At 32.6% G+C, this 20499-nt stretch overlaps 2 protein-coding genes across 2 annotated transcripts; one reads left to right on the top strand and one right to left on the bottom strand.

The window, feature by feature from the left end:
• Positions 1–5605: 5605 nt before the first annotated feature.
• LOC119679208 (serine/threonine-protein kinase Nek8) lies at positions 5606–16452 on the top strand. The gene is made up of 16 exons (XM_038091421.1): positions 5606–5981; positions 6054–6210; positions 6280–6468; positions 6789–6927; positions 6998–7126; positions 7319–7387; positions 7759–7844; positions 11007–11198; positions 11357–11481; positions 11545–11662; positions 11718–11984; positions 12046–12214; positions 12292–12477; positions 12540–12656; positions 12718–12839; positions 16165–16452. Exons 1-16 carry the CDS (start codon positions 5606–5608, stop codon positions 16298–16300), a joined length of 2577 nt encoding a protein of 858 aa, XP_037947349.1. The 3' UTR covers positions 16301–16452.
• A 30-nt stretch (positions 16453–16482) lies between these two features.
• LOC119679199 (scaffold attachment factor B2-like) lies at positions 16483–20493 on the bottom strand. The gene is made up of 4 exons (XM_038091410.1): positions 18095–20493; positions 17540–17701; positions 17146–17481; positions 16483–17085 (listed from the first exon to the last, which is right to left on the bottom strand). The coding sequence occupies exons 1-4, from the start codon at positions 19015–19017 to the stop codon at positions 16839–16841; spliced, it is 1668 nt and encodes a 555-aa protein (XP_037947338.1). The 5' UTR covers positions 19018–20493; the 3' UTR covers positions 16483–16838.
• Between the last annotated feature and the right edge of the window lie 6 nt (positions 20494–20499).

Genomic DNA, 20499 nt, shown 5'->3' with positions numbered 1-20499 from the left:
AGTCCCACCCTTCTCACTGACTAATTTAAATATTCCTCAAAAGCTCCGTGATTATTCGATAACTGATACCGATGACTGCGTACCGCCCCGTGCGGTTAGAGAATATTTTGAGATTAGATAGTGCTAAGTAGAGCAGCCTGTCGATTTTCGCGAATAGCTTCAGGGCTCTGTCGCTTATATATATTTTGACATATGCTATATTTAAAAAGCACAATAATAAGAGCAGATTTCACAATCGTAAACTTAGTTTCAATACTGATTAAAGTCATTCGCAAGTAAACAACTTTGCTGGCAGAGTTGAGTTGCTGGTGGGATATTTAACGGGTCACCATGGACTACGTTATCACCTTAACAAAATGGGTCTGTCCAATTGTCGACTCATTCTCTGTGACTGCCCAGCCTTAATCTGCACCAGGAGGAGGTCAATGGGTCGAGTACTATCCTCTCCTTCTGACATTAGGAGGTTCTCAACGGCCGACATTCTGGCTTTCATTCGGAAGGCGTTCGGTTAGGGTCTGTTGGAGCACAAAAGATCAATCTGGTCAAAGTGCTCCGCTCCGCTGGGAGCTAGTACCATGTTTATTCCTAGTCCTAATCAACTTTGCTGACTTAATTCACACTTTAGTCAGTTTTAAGACTTACTATGAAATCAGCCCTAAGACAAACCACAATTAGCGCAATTAAATGCCACATTAATTGTAATGTATTGTGTTTATAGTTCAGCATTAGACACATTGGATTATTTTTTATTCGAACTGAAAGACATTTTCAATGTTTGAATTAATTACTACAAAATCTCCTAAATACATATTTAAGAGATATATAAAAAATATGAGTTTGCAGATTTTTTATCTCACACCATCCATTTGTATTAATAATTTAGACTTTTAGATTATTATTTATTATTACTTTTTATTGAAACCCTAATCAATTGACATGCTTTTGGAAAGTAATTATATAAAATTTTAGTGGTTAATTAAATATAAAGTTATTTGATTTATTAGAAAAAAATTTCCTTATCGTTTCACACTTGAATGGAAGTAGTGAGTTTCATTTAGTTATCAGAGAAGGGTGTGACGGGCGATAAGTAAACCCGGTCATTTTTAAAACCTTTGAAAATAAATAGTTCACATTACTCTTAGTTGAGTTATTTCATATTCAATATATGCTTAAGAAAAGTCAATTAAATTTCAGTAATAATGCCAATAATTTACTAATTTTGTATTGATTTTAGTTAGTATGTATTCCTTATTGAACAGGATTGCATTATTGAACAGGTTGGCCTAGGCTTCTTAGTAATTCGTAATTTCGGTTACAATTTCTTTTTCGAATGAATTTTTTTACTTTAATTTAATAATTTCAATTTTATTTATATCTTATTGAAATATTAATATTTGAAAAGCTTCTAAAAGCTTAAGATTAATGTTTCTTCAACACCATCCAAAAATTTCAGATATGGTGTTGTGTTCTTATAAATCTAGAAAAACATTTTGATTAAAAAACATTTTGTTTTTGAATCGCATGAAAAGCTACACTAATAACATCGCATAGTGAATGGGATTGAAGGACTTAAACCTCCGACATGCATTGAAGCATTATACTCATACATATGTGTATATTCATTGTTAATAGAATATGCCTGTTTAATAAGATAAAATGTTTTTTAAAATACTAAGATGACTAAAATTATTAAAATTTTCGAAGAAGTGTATAGCAACCTAACTTATAGTTATATATAGCTTAGACTAATCTTTTTAATTAGTCCACGCAGAATCGTTTAGAACTAGCTCTTTCAATATAAAGAAAAAAAGAGAGAGAAAAGGAGTAATGAGAGAGGGAGAGATGAGAAATTTTGTCGTAGGAAATATATAATTTTCCATAACAAAACTACAAAAGTTTCACTAACATCCCAGTTATTTTATCCTACTTGGTTTCTCCATCTCTGGAATTTGTCTATTTAAAGAGATAACTTCCATTAAAGACAGACGTAATACAATTAATCTATTGCCATTTTAGTTGGACCTAACTAATATCAATGTTTTGCTTATTTTTAATGGAATAGTAATGTGGGTCATTTTTAAAAAACTTTTAAATATATTTTTATCTTTACATAAGAAGGATGTCTACCATGTTGAATAAGAAAAGTTTGAAAATAGAAAATTTTAACGGAAAAATCAGTAAGAATAGAAAACAAATCCACTTTTTATTTTGAATTTGTCAAGACTGTGGTATGAAGTTTATACTATAAGTTCTTTAACTAATAGTAGTATTACCACAAGAATATAGTACAGGAAATTATTGAGACGGTACCTGTTTTACCAAAGAACTCAAAGATTTCATATAGTAGTAGATTTACACATTAAGTTTAAGAGATGTAAAGTTATAATCTAGTTGCTTAGATTGAGGTCAGAATTTTATTGTATATTAAAGGTATATTTTTCAAATAGGAGTCAGAATAAATCTCTTTCTGCTAAGAACAGTAAGCAAAATTTTTATTAATTAACAAAACCCCTTGCAATAAAAAAAGCTTGCGAATTAAAGATTTGGCACAGTTTTTAGCTTCAGCTTAAAAATAATATAACTATTTTTCACCAAACACTTTTGCGAATATATAATATGTATAATACAAAAAAAAAAAAAAGAAACTGAGTTTATCAATTAAACTTATTATTATTGTTAATTCATTTTTATTCGTTTATATATTTTTTTTTTTTAAGTAGTGCACTGAGAAGAACAGTCCCAACGAAAAGTTTCATAAAATTTTTTTACTATGCATAAAAAGGATTAAATTTAAAAAAATGTAATAATTGATTTAATTATTATTGTTTCTATAATATTTTATATATCTCACTGTAAATATTATACACAAAAAACTAATTTTAACATTACTATAGAATGGAAAGTATAGACGTTTAAACCCCTCAAGTAACGAGTACATATTATTTTCTAGTCAATTAATATCTTAGTGCATTTTATTTTGTGCTAAATTTTGCTGAAAATCTTTAAAAAAAAATAAATAAATTATTACTAAAAAAAATATTATATGAAAAATTTAAAATAAAGTCAACTTCGTAATAAAAAAATTTGCTACAATAACAACAAAATTTATTAATGTTTTGGTTTTTATTGAGTGCTCTTAATTTCAAGACCCCACGGATGAATATCGAAATAAGTTTCTTGATTGATATATATTAAATCAATCAAGCATATAAAATATTATTAAAATTACTTATTTATTTGTTTATTTAAAATAATGACCTTGATGATAATTTTTATAATCAATAATCAAGATTATTTATCCCGGTCTCTTCAATACTAAGGATGTGGCCTGAAAAAGTCACCTGAAACTGTTTTTTGCGAGCAAAAAATTAAAATTTTATGATCGTAGAATCATGCTTTTGTCAGAATGATTATTACAGGTCGTGGATCAAAATTGATAATATATAAAATAATGGACAAAATAGATGATAGGTGTTAATTAAATATTGTTTTTGAATGGAGAAAAATATTTTTGATGCCTAATAGTGGCTTGATAAGCGTCATGAAGCGTTATATGCTTTAGGCGATTAACTATTATTGGGTGGTTTACTGAATTTGAACTTGGTTGTACAAACACCGATCATATTTAACGCACTGATTGCCCACAATTGCCATTTGTTCTAAAAACATGAAAAAGTTCACAAAATAGGAAACCGACAGATGATATTGGACGAGATTATCGATATTTTCAAGATATCAGTGGTTAACAACTTTAAACCAGAATTTAGTCTACGTTGCCTTCGAAGTGTCTGCCGTGTTTGTGCACATCGGACCAAAAATAATAACGCACAGATCGATAAAAACAATAGCTAAATTGAAAGAATTACATTTTGACATACTCCCTTACCGTACTATCAAGACCTTATTCCTAGCTGGCACTGGCTTTTTAGAAATATCAAAATGGTGCTCCTATTTTATTTGAGGTTAAGTATAATATCTAAATATATTTAAATTGCTCGTTTATATTTTTATTTACTTTTTAGTCCTATGTTTTTAAAAACGGAATGAATTCTCTCTGTAAAGTAAAAGTTCTCTAAATAGATTAAATAAATCTCTAAATAAATAGATCTAATATTTGAACATAGAGTATAGTGTATAGTATAGGTTTTTTTATACTAAATATTTACTAGATTAAATTAAATATTTACTAAATGTTTTCTGTTTGTATTATAACATATATAAAGTAGTTGAAGACGTCTTCCGATCCAAACTAAAAACGAATCAAATTCGTTTGAAACTTGATTTGATTATAAAATGAGCTTGTCGGATGTTGTGTTATTACCGTGACATCCAATGCGTGATTACTTTTTGTCATTGCAACATTGGTTTTTACTTCTGATAACTGTTACCTATTTAAATGGAAAAATAGTTTCCGTGGCGAGCTTAGATTGGATGGATTTGCATGTGAAGAATATTGGACTGGATCTCATAGGCTTCGAAGAGTTAATGTGCCACTCTTCGTTGATTTGGAGTCCGGCGTTATGTAAGGTATTGGCTACAAGTAAAGGGTAAGTTAGAGAGATTTTGGTATTATATGTGGTGAGTTTGTTAAATAAGCATTATTTGTTTCAGGGGAGGCGACATTTTGTATAATATTGGCAGGCACTGAAGAAAGGTGATGCACTCAACAACTTTGCAAATTTACTTTTTTCAGTTCTAAGTAAATAATATTAAATTAAAATTAATTAAATAAATAAGGATTGCACGATAATATCTGTAGAAACAAAAAAAAAAATTCAAAAAAATTCAGAAAAAAAAGCAGATTGAAAAAAAGTAAAAAAAAACTATAAAATTAGACGAAAATCGCATTTAAAATATTTTTCATTATAAACATATCAACTTAAAAAAAACGTTTTAAAATTGAAAATGTTTATACAAAGATTTTCGCATGTTAAGAGCAGTTTTAGTGCAGTTATAGCACTTTTCGTATTACGTATACACTCCTTTTTAACAATAATTATTTTACCTTTTTGGTGTTCTTACTAAGCACTTTAACTTTTGTTTGTTTTACTGTATTGAGCATTAACTGTATGCTTAAATCAAGTGAAAGGGTTTGTTTCGTGATGACATGAATTTAGTTGAGTAATTCATAGATGCAGTGTGACATTTTCAATATACGGGTATGTCATAATTACTGATGTTATTACTAAATTCGATTAAATATTGTAAATTATTAAAACTTTTATAACAATATTGTTGTGCTCTTTTTAAAGAGATACTGTCAAATACTATGTGACACCACTTTTTATATTTTATATACACTTATCCTATAATTAATGTATTAGATAACTCTTTTTAACTAATTGTCAACTTTTAAAAGATAGTTTATAAAAATTTTTATAATAATGTATTATCCATCATCCCATATCAATTCAACCGTTCACTCCACTTAATTATTAGTGGTCATATACATATATTGCACATACTTCACTAAGCTGCTAGGTTACCTAAAATTTGACCATAACAAAAACAAACTTAATAGAGTAATTTTTTTGACATTATTGGTCAAACATCGTTCACTTGGAGTAATTTCTGCATTATATGGATTGTAGTTAAATAATTGGAAATGAAAAAAATTAGAGAAAAAGCAACTTCTTTACCTATATTTAATGGCCGCATTTCAGACTCATCAACATCGAGCAATTCATCATCTATAGTTATACCAGTGAAAGCTAAAAAACGTGCTACACTCAGTGGTCCAGTTCAATCTTCAGTTTTTTCTATTTCCACTTCCTCAGTAACATCGCTATTAAAAAACGAAATAGTAGAGTCGGAGAATACTGTTCCAACAACAACAAATGGTTCAGACGTTGTAATTGGACAACAACCATCACAACAATCAACTTTGCATACTAAAAACGCTACACAAGAAACGACAAAGTCAATAAATATTATTGGACCCGAGTTAAATAATTATGAAAAGGTCAAAGTTGTTGGTCAAGGTATTTTATTTAAAATTCTTTTAAATAAGAGTACTTAACTATTCTTTAAAAAATCATTATAATATTAAAAAGGTTCCTTTGGCGTGGCGATATTGTATAGACGCAAGTCAGATGGACATAACATTGTGTTCAAGCAAATTAATCTCTCAGATTTAACATCGCCAGAACGTGACTTAGCTATGAATGAAGTTGAAGTATTTTCAAAATTACATCATCCTAATATTATTAGGTGAGTTCTTTCTTTTATTTTGTAAGGACATAAGCCTTAACATATATTATCTTCTATCAATGTCTATAGCTATTTAGGAAGTTTCATTAAAGATAATACTTTGCTAATAGAAATGGAATATGCTGATGGTGGAACTTTAGCTCAAATAATAGCTGACAGACATTTAAGAGACTATCTGCCAGAACGATATATTATAGCAGTATTTGAGCAGATATCAAGTGCAATAAATTATATGCATTCGGAAAATATATTACACCGGTAATTAAGTTATACAATTTAATAAGCCAATTCGGGGATATAATATGTTGATATATAAAACTAGAAGATCTGGTCCTGATAGGTTTGCTCGGCAATTAAATATTACTATTACGCCGAACATTTTTATCCTTTTTCTGTTATATCGAATCTTTAATGATAAATAATATAACGAAGAGGTTAAAAAAATGTTTATAGGGGAGTAATGCCAACAGGCATATTTCTGTTAATAAAAACTTTAATAATTATGTTTTTAGGATTTACTTTTTTTTAGTAAAAAGCTTGAATAAAATTAATTATATGAAAAATTTTTTTTTAATTAGTGATCTGAAGACCGCAAACGTTTTTCTTAATAAACGTGGTATTGTCAAAATTGGTGATTTTGGCATATCCAAAATTATGAATACAAAAATACATGCTCAAACTGTATTGGGTACACCATATTACTTTAGTCCGGAAATGGTAAATATTTCTTAAATATTTCTTAAATTATTGATATATATATGAAATATTCAATACTTCTATTTAATAGTGTGAAGGTAAAGAATACGATCATAAGAGTGATATATGGGCCCTTGGTTGTATACTCGGAGAGATGTGTTGTCTGAAGAAAACTTTTGCAGCAAGTAACCTATCAGAACTCGTAACTAAAATTATGGCGGTAAGCTGTATGAAATATTTTGATTTTCATTCAGGAAAGTAATATTTGGTTGTTTAAAGTAATCGCACGGTCTTGTTATATATATTAAAAATAAAATTGAAACCACGAAAAAAGTCTTCATACTGCAATTATTATATATATTGAAAATTATTTGTACAAAGACTATGTATATACTCTGTAATTTACTTTTAGGGATCATATAGTTCTCTACCTTCTGGATACTCGTCAGGTCTACGCACTCTCTTAAGTAACTTATTACAGGTAAATTTGACCACATAGTTACTACTCATATGTTATGATACTTCCTGTGTGGTCTATATTTGTTTGAAAAATCCATTTATGCATTATACAAATAAGTTTACTCCTCATTATCTTAACTATTCACAAAATAGAATAATAAATGTAATTTGTTTGAAAAATAGTTCGGATTTAAAAATAGTTCAATTAAATATATACCAGTATAGGAGTGAAAGAAAATGAATCTTACTAATAAATACTTTTAGACTCCTTAAATACAATATAGGTATAATTGAAATAAGTAAAATAAAACATATTACAGAAAAAGGAAGATGAGGAGGAGAAAACTAGTTTTTGATATAATGGGTAGATAACATGTTTCGATTACTATTTAGGTTGATGCTTCAAAACGTCCTACGGCGTCAGAAATATTGGAATACTGGATACCGCTTATATTTCGTAGTTTAGGAAAAAGTAAAGGGTATGTATTATTGAAAGAGTAGTAAAAAAATATTAATATAATTGATAACTGCTGCGTAAATTTGCACATTTCTTTACTTTCTTACTTACTTATTTGGACATAACAACCCGTTATCGAGTTTCGGTCTGACGCAGCATGTCTCCCCAGGCGCCTCTGCTGTGTGCGCGCCTTCTCCAGTCTCGTACATCAAGTCCAGTTAGTGCTCCCTCAAGTTGATCACTCCACCGGAGTCACGGTCTACCTCTACGTCTTCTTCCGCCAACTACTGCTTCAAACACCTTTTTCGCTGGAGCATTTTCATCCATTCTGACGAAGCCGCTGGATGTTAATGCGCTGAATTATATCAAAGTCGTGATAAAGCTCATACAGCTCGTGTTTCATTCTTATACGGTAGTTGTCGCCAACTCGTATAGGACCAAAAATCTTACGAAGAACTTTTCTCTCGAACACTTCCAGTGCTGTTTCATCATTCTGTGATAACGTCCATATTTCTGCGTCATACAGAAGCACAGGGAGAATGAACGAGCTATAGAGCGTAAGTTTAGTTTCTCAAGAGAGAGCTCTACATCCCAATTGCCTACTGAGCCTACAGTAGCACCTATTAGCAAGGTGATTCTTCGTCTGATCTCAGGCTGACATCATTGGTGTTCGTTACGGCGGTGCCAAGGTAGATGAAATCCTTGACAGATTCGAAACTATAGTCCCCTGCCACTAGCTCGGCGTCCGAGCGACGCATATTTCTACCAGTAGCCGACATATACTTCGTTTTGCCCTCATTCACCGCTAAGCTCATTCGTGCAGATTCCTTTTCGGTAGCAGCAAACGCAGCTGTAAAATCACGCTTGCTACGCCCAATGATGTCAATATCATCGGCGGAAGCAAGGAGCTGGACACATTTGTAGAATACAGTTCCATTACGATGAACACCTGCCCTACGCATGATCACTTCCATGACAAAATTGAAGAGATCACATGATAAGGGATCACCTTGTCGGTACGGTATCAAAACCTTCAGACAGATTTGATCCTACCTTGACGGAGCTAGGGGTATTGCTCAACGTCATTCTGCAAAGTCGAATTAACTTTGCAGGGATACCGAGCTCAGACATTGCGGCGTAAACGCGATCCTTTATCGCTATCGAAAGTTGCTTTATAATCGAAAAAAAGGTGGTGTGTGTCGATGTTATGTTCGTGGGCTTTTTCCAGGATTTGTCGATTCGCGATGGTTGGTGTAAATCGTTGGGTCACCTTTTTTCAAGACAGGACAAAGGGTCATGAGGTTCCAATCGCTGGGCATACTTTCATCTAACCATATTCTGCAGATAGACTAATGTATGCACCCTATCAACATATCGCCGTTGGCCTTGAAGAATTCAGCGGATAGGCCATCTGCGCCTGTCGCTTTGTTGTTCTTAAGTCGCTGTATAGCAACACGCATTTTGTTATCGCTAGGTGGTGAAATTTCAGCGTCATAATTTTCGATAGGGAACACAGAGAGCATTTCTCCAAAGGCAGAGTTGATGTTATCATCGCCTATTTTCATGCTTTCAGTAAATTCTGAGTATCTGCAACCAGATTACCATTTTCGTCTTTACAGGTTGATGCACCAGACTTAAAGCCTTGAGTCAGACGGTTGACTTTTCAATAAAATTTAGGGGCATCAGTCCTGTTTCTACACACCTCGATTTTCTCTCGCTCGCGCCTTTCTGGATATCGTTTCTTCTTCAGAATAGGCGCCTATCTAACTTTCTTATCTCCCGATATTGTTCATGCACAGTTTGCGTTGCTGCTAACTACAGGGTCTTTTTATTGGCCGCGCTCTTCGCAGCAGTAGTTTGGCGACACTCCTTGTCGTACCATTGGTTTCGTTGCGAGGGACGTTGAAAATCAAGGACTTCTTCCGCAGTTGTGCGTAGGGAGTGAGAGATATGACCCCATTGTCTACCGGCATTATCGAGACGGGAGGGTTGGTTGTTTAATCGGCTAGACAGTTGAGCGGCGAAGACTTCGGCTGTCTCTCGTGATCGTAGCTTACCAACGTGTGGTTTTTTCTGAACATAGGAGCGTACATTGTTGGTGGTACGAAGCCGCATGCGTACGTTACCCCTTTCTTTAGTAAATTTAATAAGTCACCATCAGGCATTGCTTGAACCTGTCAATCGTAGGACTATATGTATACATAAGTTTATGTATATTTAATACATTATGATATGATTGAAAGATAAACAAAAGTATTGTCGGTTCAGCATTTTATGCGGTGTAAATTTCTGTCTGGTCAACATGGTCTGGGGTATATTCTCTTGTACGATGTTTTTACAGAGTCTTATGGCGTTTTCGATGGGCAAATCTGGGGTTATTCTTCTTTTGAGATGCTCTTTTAATGCACTTTCGTATGCACTTTCGTATGCACTTTCGTATCGTAAATCTGGAGCAGCATGTATAACACTCGAGATTAATTTACAACACTCTAGATATTTTGCCGGAATAGTAAGATTAGTAAGATTTTATATGGTTTGACAGATAAAGTATGATTTGATTTGATATATGTTTTTATAAAATAAAAACTCATGAAATATTATAAAATGTTTCCTACACACTTTTAGTAGGGACCATCGCTCCATATTTCCTACTTGGTTACGACCATGCTTCTACTTATATCCTTTTGCATGAAGCCATAAACCGTAGCTAATTAACAGAAATAAGATTTGTAATTTTGATTTGGTTCGGAGTTAACGTAAGTTTCAATACGTTATGAGTTAGAAAACAGAACGTTACCATTATTATGGTGAAGCTATGAAGCACTTTTACTCTTTCTTAACTCCTGGTATTTTTAAAACCTCTCTTTACGCCTTGACTGGATTATAGTTTATCACTTCATCAGACTAAGCAATAATTGACCTCAGATCTGCATACCTCCCCGAGGGGCCTGTAACCATTCTGAGATTTGATAACGCGGTGTACGCTAAGATTTTTAGTTTTCTACAAAAAAAAATATTATTCAGTATTGAATTGTTTCTGTTCTATGGAATTAACTGTTTCCTTTTAGTTTAATTTATAATTCTTTAGACTTCGCTTTTAAAATTTAAAAGAAATCTATTATACCAGCGCACATAATTTTATATTGTATATTGTTATTAAAAAATTTTACATTATGCTCCTCAGTTATTCTTATGAGGATGACATGACCTTTACCAATACACACACCACCGATTTATTATCCTTGAAACAAGAAGATCCTTTAGCTTGCAGCAGCCTTAAGAGTATTCGAGCAAATGGTCTAGCAACAGCACAGACCGAAACCAAAGAATTAATGAATGCGGAAACTATGGCACCTTGTGAAGTCATACAAAAGAGGTATTTAATATATGTAATATATATGGTATGCTTACAGCATTTTATAATGCGAACGATATCACTATGAATATCACTACATATATCATTATTTTACATTGGCATTATAATATTCATATGTTATAGTCTACAAACTGATCTGACTTGAACTTATGTTTTAGATCGGTGTTATATCAATTGAAATCGTTTGGCAGTAGTTTTACCATGAATCCTATACAATTACCTGCCAAAGCGTGCATACGAGCGGTAGCTACCAGTGATACACATTTTGTGGTAGTCAATGATGGTAAGTAAAATAATTAGTAATTCAAGAAATTATAGAAGTATGTGGTTTTTTTCATATTTGTAGATGGTTCTGTTTATAGTTGGGGAGAAGGTACACATGGTCAATTGGGTTTAAATTCATTAGAAGCTTGGAAACACTTTCCAAGTCGCATGGAGAGCGTTCGAAATTATCATATTATAGAGTAGGCGAGCGAAAAGAATGAAAAGAAATATTTGCTTTAAATGAAATAATTGCAGTGCCTGTGCTGGTGAAGGTTTTACGATATTACTAACACAAGCTGGAACTTTGCTGAGTTGTGGAGATAATTCCAAATATAGTTTGGGACATGAAGAAAATAAAATCTATTATAGCCCCAAATTTATATCCAAATTGGAAGGCGTGCAGATACAACAAATTGCAGCGGGTTTGGAACATGTATTGGTGTTAGCGACTGATGGTTCCGTTTATACTTGGGGTACAAGTGTACAGGGTGCTCTTGGCTTGGGTACACTACAAACACAGCAGTTAATGAAAAAGATTAACAAATCATATATTTAGAAATGCTCTATATTGTCTTATATTTAGAAAAACACCACTTAAAATATTGCTTTTACATGTCAACTGCAAGGCTGAGAGAATATTTTGTGGACCCGATACGTCAGCCATATTATTTAAGAATGGTGATCTACATGTATGTGGTAGTAACGATTTCAAGAAATTAGGTTTTAATAAGCCCGTTAAAGTAGCTTCGTTCGTAAGTTAGAAACAGTTTTATAAGAAAGTTTAAACTAATCTGCAAGTGAAATTCTCTGGAATTTTTCTTCTCTTTAGAAAAAAATACAGCTATCGCATAAAATAGTTGATGTATGTTTTTCATCAACGCATACTATTTTATTAGTGGAAGGTGGTTATGTTTTTACAATGGGTCATAACTCTGATGGGCAACGTGGTGTTGGGCATTGTAATATCGTGGAATATCCTAGTTTCGTAGAATTCATGAAAGAACGTTTCATTGTAGTAAGAAGTTTTTCTATATAGATTCTCAAATACTGCATATATAATATACGGTTCATTTATAGAAGTGCAAATGTAATGACCAGTGTTCTATTGTGGTTTCCGAAGACCATGTAATTACTTTTTGGGGTAAGCGAAATGGTATTCCCGACTTTGGTGAAGAACGAAAAGAAGAAAAAGAGGTATGGCATAATTTATAAATTCTGACTTTTTTACTTAATTGTTATGTTACTTATATTTTAGAATGAGCTGCCTGACAACACACAGAATGATACAGAATTGGGTAACAACACAGCTGCTTTTACTAATTTTTTAGCATCTGTTTACAAATCAGAACTTATATTAGAGCCATTAGACTTATTAGCGTAAGTATAGTCAATGACGTATGCTTCATAGAAAAATGAAACAGTATTACAGAAGGGTTCAAATAGAAATGAAAAGACAACAAAAATTTTAGTTAATTTATTGAAATTTAGCTGACCATATAACGTTGTTTCAAGTACTCATCACCAGTGTCTTCTTTTTGTCATAAGACGTGTCACTTTCGACAAAAAAAAATTAACAGTAACATTTGATTTTCTCATCATATCTACATCATATAAATTCAAAGAATATTCTATTGAAATCAATACTAAAAGCGAAAAAAACACACTTGTATAATTTAATTACTTCTTGTACTATCAGATTAGGATAGGTTGGCAGCCTTGTACACCAAAGCTTACTAGAATACAAATAATCACCCGTTGAGTTACTATGGATTTTAAAGTTCGATTACTGTTGCATAAAATTCAACACATCACATTACTTTAACCTTTCTACCACAAAGACGTTGATATATGGAAATTGTATATATGATGATCCTTTTTACGAGTCAGCGCAACTGGGCAGTTTTACTCTTTGATAGCTGGGGGTACTACAGGGTCTCACCCATCTTATTGACTAATTTATGTATTGCCTATAAGCTACATGATTATTCAGTGATTGATCTAAGATCTGCGTACTTGTGCGGAGAGTGATTACTCTTAGATTAGGTAGTGGTATGTAGGATAGCCTATCAATTTTCGCTTATAACTTCAGGTCTCTGTCCCTTATGTATTTTTTGATCGGGTCTATTCTAAGGTCTCTTAGCATGTCGTTTGTGCGGATGTACCAAGGCACTTTGAAGAGAGAGCCTTTGAGCGACTTATAGCTTTTGTATAGTAGAGTCGGCAGCTTTGCTATACGCGACGCACCCATAAAGTAATGCTAGTCTAATTATGTGGCTATAGATCAGTTTTCTGTTCTTCACGTTAAGGTTGTTGTGTTTGAAAAGTGGTTGTAAGCATTGCAGTGTTATAGCGCAACTGCTTCTTTTGACTTGTATATGCTTATGCCAAGTGAACCGCTTATCAAACGTGATACCTAAGTATTTAATGCAATCCTCTCAATTAATCACGATGTCACCAACTCTTACTCTCGGTGGATGTTGCCTGTGTTTACATGTAATAAACAGGGCTTTTGTTTTCTCATTGTTAATTTTTATTTTCCATTTCTGGATGAACCTCAGGATGAGATTAATATGCTCCTGCAGCATGTTGGTCACATTTCTGGCAACTTTATCAGAAGCATGTGTCATCTGCGTATAATGATAATACAGAAGGACTTAGCATTGGGATGTCAGACGTGTAGATGTTGTACAACAAGGGAGAGAGCGGGGATCTTTGAGGAACACCCGCTGCTATTCTTCATACTGAAGAGGTGGTACTGTTGATTCTTACACGGAACATTCTCTCGCGAAGGAAGCTATAACTTTAAGGCCGTCGTGCCAGACCTTGTCAAATGCCTTGGCGATGTCAAAAGTAATCATACTCGTTGATTCCCTTCTGCTCAGGGTAGACTGTATCATCTGAGCTGTTCGCACCAGTTGTAATTCTGTGGAGAAGTCTTCCCTGAAACCAAATTGAAAATTGTCAATTTAACAAAAGATTCCTTGCACAGTCCATTTTGTAAATAGAAAAATTCGTTGAATAGGGTAGCCTTTTAGTAGATCGGTAATTACTTTTAGAAAATTCTTTCGAATATGTTTGTTTCTTGATGCTTAATAATAGATTTTCATAGACAGTCATACTTTCATACCTCGAAGTCCAATTTAGCAAAGAAAAAGTTCGACTTATGGAGACTTCGAGTTAGAGAATTTTTTTATATATTTTTTATTTTTGGAAGAAACTAGAATTACATTTTAAGATATTTATTTATTTGCAATCAAATAAAGCACAGAAGTTATAGTGAAGTAAAATATTCAGAAATTGGAGTTGGGGACTTTAATTTTTTTCTTATTTTTAATAAAAAGAGATTCCACTTTATTCATACTCTTATAGTGATCATCAATTGGAGTATCATTCGTTTGTAAATAAAAATTCAGAATTTTGAATGAGTCTTCTACTTCATTCTTGAAAGGCTGATGAACAATTTCATCCACCGAACCCTCATCTCATCATCACTTTCCGTTTTGTTTAGAATCGGATCCACTAATTCAAAGCTATAATGCTCAATAATTTCGTCATCTGTGGGAAAACTTGATGTAAAAATTTCATTGTCAAGCTCAATATAATCGTTAAGAGTAGCATTGGCATTTTATTTATTTTAAATCACGCTGTCAGCGACTGGCATTTGCACAAAAAAGCAACATAAGAAAGAAAAATTTAAATATTGGGTTTGGAAAAAGGGATTTCCCCTAACAGCAAAATACTTTTATACTTAAAATAAAAATTGGGCTTATAGAATGCACTTTCCCATATTCCTATTGGCACGTGACATAATTTTTATGCGAATTATAGAGAAATTCGTATTATAGAAGTTCGAGTTATGGAAGCAGACTTGCATGCACTCTTTTTAGGTCGAGTTATAGAAAATTCAAGTTATAGAAGTTCGAGTTATGGAAGTTTGACTGTATTTCCTCTTATAATTATTTGAAAATTTTGACTTTCTTTTAATGTTGAATATGTTATTTAGTCTATCTTAATAGTCTATTGTGTATTGTTTTTTCAGCCCCACAAATTTCCTTATACATATATATTCGTTTAATATTTTCCTGCAACATTTGTTAAATCATTGACTATTCTATAACGTTATTCAGAAAGTAATTTAGTTTTTGTTTGTATGAAAATAATGATTCTCTTATAGTAAAATACTTTATTGAATTACATATTGTCCATTCCGGTCTAACACCTTTCACCATCTTTCCGCCGCTAAAATGAATCTGCGTTCATAAAAGTCTTGTTTTGGTGGTAAAAAAGTGATTCAATAGATTTTTTATGACCACCTCCTGATTTAAATCATTAAATTTTTATCCGCTAAAAAATTTTATAGAACCTGGAAGAAATAATAATAATAATTGAAATGTGACTAACCAAGAAAATATTGTGGTTAGGGCAGTATATCCCATCTAAACTGTAAAACCTTTTAACGAGTTACCAAACCTTAACGGGGTATCACATTATTTAAGTAGAAATCTGCAGCTTTCCCTATTCTGAATTGGTTGAAATTTCACTGAACAGACAGCACCACTCTTTTGCTGAATATCGGCTCTTATCGTAATATAAATCTACTACGGCTATCTATTACTATTGTCTCCTACATAAGCTAAATCATTTTCTATATATTAGTATATACTTTATGACAAATAAGAAAATATTAGTTTATTCTTTTCAGACTTTACTCCTCAAGCGATCAGTGCGAGAAAGGCTATTATGTTGAAGTTAAGGACATACATCCTTTACCATATAGCATTTTAGTACTAGTAGACACAACAACTCCTTTAATATCATCCTTAGAAGAACTTGCTTAGATTGCAACCAATATAATTCAGACATATCAGGACTTTTGCAAATGCAATGAACTGATACTGGAGACATATCTCTACTGATACTATTATGCCATCGAGAGAAGTAATACTAACAGTAAAAGAAGTAATACTGATACTAAAATTATATTAAATACACAAAGAAGTTTACAATTCATGTTAATATTTATTATATTTTATTACAAATTTATTGTAGAAAGTGCAAATACTCTTCGAACTATAAAAAAAAATTAATTTTTTGAATATAATTTTTTTGGTGTTAATAAAATTGATACATATTACTTATATCTCAATGAGTTTATTGAAATAATTATGTTGTTACTAACATAATTAAGCATTGCGTTACATTAATTCAAAACTACTTGACTATCATTACGTGATAGTTGTTATAAGAGTATAATTATTTATACATGTAATGCAATATCGCTACATTGAATAAAATCGGTTTAAATATTATTTGAGATTAGGTAATTATGGATCATCCTATAAATATTTAAATTGTCCAATATACTTAATTTTAAAATTAATAACGAGAGATAGGTCCATATCGATCTTGACCAGCGCGTCCACTATTAGTATATAAGGCGCCACTGTTGCCGTATCCAGCGCGTTCATTGAATGTTCGATCATACCGATCCTGTGTACCTTGTGATGGGCGCCAGGTATTGTCATCTGTATGAATGGTCTTTTGCCAACCGTGCATATTAGCTGGAATAGTGTTACCACCGCTCATGTGCCCAGTAGCAGGCCAAACATTGTTTGTACTTGATCTATAATAAAAATGAAGGTGTTAAATATTTTTATTGCTTTTTAAAATAACAATGGCTTACCTAATCTCCTCCATGCCAGTTCGTCTGTAATTACTACGATCGCTCTCTCCATAACGACTGTTATTGCTTTTGGAATGGAATGTATTATTCGTGCTTCCGCTTGGAATGTGACGTATTTCAACTTCGCGCTTGTATTCATCACGAGAGGACTTTGCCCCTGTCATGTAATCTCCACGCTTATTAGCGTAATCTTCGGTATTACGCTTCGCTGGTACTGCAGTATAATCGTCAATGGCACTACGTTTAGAACTAGAACTTGTGTAGTCATCGCGTTTGCTGTAATCTAAACGTTTTGATGTTGCTGTACTGTTATAATCATCACGCTTCTTATCGAAACTGTTTAAAATTACAAATATATATATGATTGTATATGAATTACGTTTAAATAGCTAACCTTCTTGAGGATACTAAGCTGGCATCAAACCTAGGTGGTGGTGGTGCTTCCATACGTCCTTCATTTGTTGTTGTACGTTTACGTTCGGAAACTTCAGCATACCGATCATCACTAGTGTGCTTCGAATGACGTTTGATGGGTTCCTCACGAGCTTGTAACATTCTATACTCAGTACAATAGTCGCATAACCGGAAGAGAAGAAAGGAGAATAGCAAAAGAAATTGTTAAAATTTGTAGCAAGAAAAGAATATAAATTTCGCATTTGAAATTTACATTTCTCTACTTTGTATTTTTTTGTTTTTTTTTTTTTTTCAAAGTATGATTAGGGAAATTTTAAAATGAAATTCGCATTTGACATTTTGTCATGCTATTTTTAAATGTATAAAATTATTATTTATTTTTTTTTATATTAAATAGTTACGTGTGGAATTATGCGCAATGCATATAAACTGGATAATTGAAATCGGTTTGAAAATCAAACATTTAAAATATGTAAAAATTAGTATATTCAATGCATTTTTAATATTTATTTTGCACTTAACGCGTTTTGCATACTTCATTTGTTGGCGCTTTAGCTCAAGTCGTTCCAGTTCAATTTTTTCACGTTCCAACTTTTGACGCTCACGTTCCAAACGCATAAGCTCAGCCTTTTCTCGTTCAAGACGTTCACGTTCCTGAGCCAACTTTCTGCGTTCTTCTGCTAGACGAATTTCTTCTTGGCGTTGACGATCGCGTATCTCCCGGCGACGACGTTCCTCTTCACGCAATTCTCTTTCCTTTTGACGCAAACGCTGACGTTCCCTTTCTTCGCGTATCTTTTGATAAGAGAGAATTTCGCGTTGACGTATGCGCTCGCGTTCACGTTCCCTTTCGCGTATGCGCTGTTCACGCTCTTTATCGACTTCCTTGGAACGAACTTGGTCACGTGAACGTTTATTGTCATTTGATTTTTCATCTTTGGCTTCTTTATCATCTTTTTTATCCTTTCCCTTATCTTTGTCCTTATCGTCTTTTTTAGTATCACCAAGTTTCCGTTTTTCATCATAAGGTTTGGCACCATCTTTAGCAGAACTTTTTTTGTCGTCATCTTTCTTTTTGGATGCTGAACGCGAACCTGTAACTTTTGCTGAGTCCTTAGCTCCGTTTGATGTATTACCAATTTCATTTTTTGTACGTTCCACAGATATAATGCGCCCATGCAGTTCAGTCCGGTTCAAATTTTCGATACAACGAGTAGCATCAGATGATGATGACATTGTAACGTAACCGTAACAACGGGAACCCGGTGTACGCGTATTTGTAACAACCTTTGCACCGATTACTTTGCCATACTTGGAGAAAATTGTTTTCAAGTCACTTGCACGTGTCAATGTTGATAAACCGGAAACCCATAAATTACGTGATGGAACTGTAGGCTTTGAGGATTTCGATGAGATGCTAACAGTTGATGCATTAGTAGTCTTTTCTGCAATGTCCATACAAATAATAGCGGAAGAGTAAAGTTGAAAATTATTATATTATTTCATTAAAAAATTTATTTTTATGTTGTACAGACTGAAGCATTTAGAACATTCTCGTCTGCTTTTTTGACATAATTGTATTGTTTGAATCTATACACCTAAAACTAAACACTATTACAACAATTAGTACTGTATTTAATATTATTTAGCACAAGTAAGAGTGTGAATTTATTGATTTGACTGTAGTTGCTAACTGTAGAAGTGGATACGATACTGCTGCGGTTGCGTTGATGTTTATGATTATTTGTTTTCTGGAATATCAGCAAATATTTAGCTAAAAAGAAATTAAATGTTGAAAAATAATTGTATTCATTAAACTTTTTTTTATTTAATTAATTTGTTGTTGTATCCGCATTTGAACTTTTTTTGAATATGAACAACTGTCTCTGTCCTCTATTGTGATTCAGTCGCTTTGCCTCCGTGTTTGTCGTTGCTTCGAAACGGGATATGTCTATATGAGAAACATAATGTGGTCCCTTTAATATAGATGCTTTGTCCTTTACAAAAATAATGTTGGCGACTAATCCGTTCTAGATACTTTTTGAAATGTGTTGCATTTTGCAACGTACAAAAATAATGTAGCACTGTCCTTTGTTGATAAGATTGTAAATTGCTTTACCGAATTTAATAGCAGCCACAGAATAAGTTTTATTTTACCTTTACATTCATCCATTTAATTAATTCCACATGTGCGTTGATAGTCTGCATACCACAATTTTCGTTGGAAATGATAGCTATAATGATATGGAGATGTTTTCAAAAAGAGAAATAAAAACAATTGTTGACCTAATCCTGTAAAAACATATTTCAGCTATCTTTTGGCTGGCTCCATGTAGTTGTAAACTCGTTTCTGTTGATCACGTCTTTCGACACTTCCAAAAAGATTTACTGGTCGTCAAGCAAACAATATAAACCAATAGCGTGCCAATCCACAAAGTCTCTGAATTATATATAAGCGAGTTGTAGTCTTGGAATAAACGATACAGTTGAATCCACTTAACAGTTAGGAGAAAACTTTCATATCAGCAATAGTTTTAGCGACTGATGATTTTAACCACAAAACACACTGAAGAATATAAACTGCATATTATAACACAGTTTAAGTAATATAGCAGCATAATTATGCTACTTGTTGATCCAGAATTGTTCACACACCATTCACACCATGAAATATTGTTGAAATTTATATATTCTTCACAAAATGATGGGTGGATACTTTTTTCATATCCATAATCAGCATTAAATGATATATTATTCACACAAAAATTTTGTGTGGTAATGGTTATGAGTAACTGCAACTGAAGTAGAAAATATAAAGTGAAGTAGAGTAGATCCCTCAGATTTTGTTTTGTTATTTTGGGATATTTTCTGCTGCTTAAACGTCTAATGATGAAAAGGTATAAATAACCTTCAAAAGCAATTATTGACAATGTTGGTTAC

The sequence above is a fragment of the Teleopsis dalmanni genome, chromosome 2 (assembly GCF_002237135.1).
Source record: "Teleopsis dalmanni isolate 2A chromosome 2, ASM223713v2, whole genome shotgun sequence".
NCBI lineage: Eukaryota > Metazoa > Arthropoda > Insecta > Diptera > Diopsidae > Teleopsis > Teleopsis dalmanni.
The sequence above is the reverse complement of the archived record's forward strand: the minus strand, read 5'-3'. Positions and strand labels throughout refer to the sequence as shown.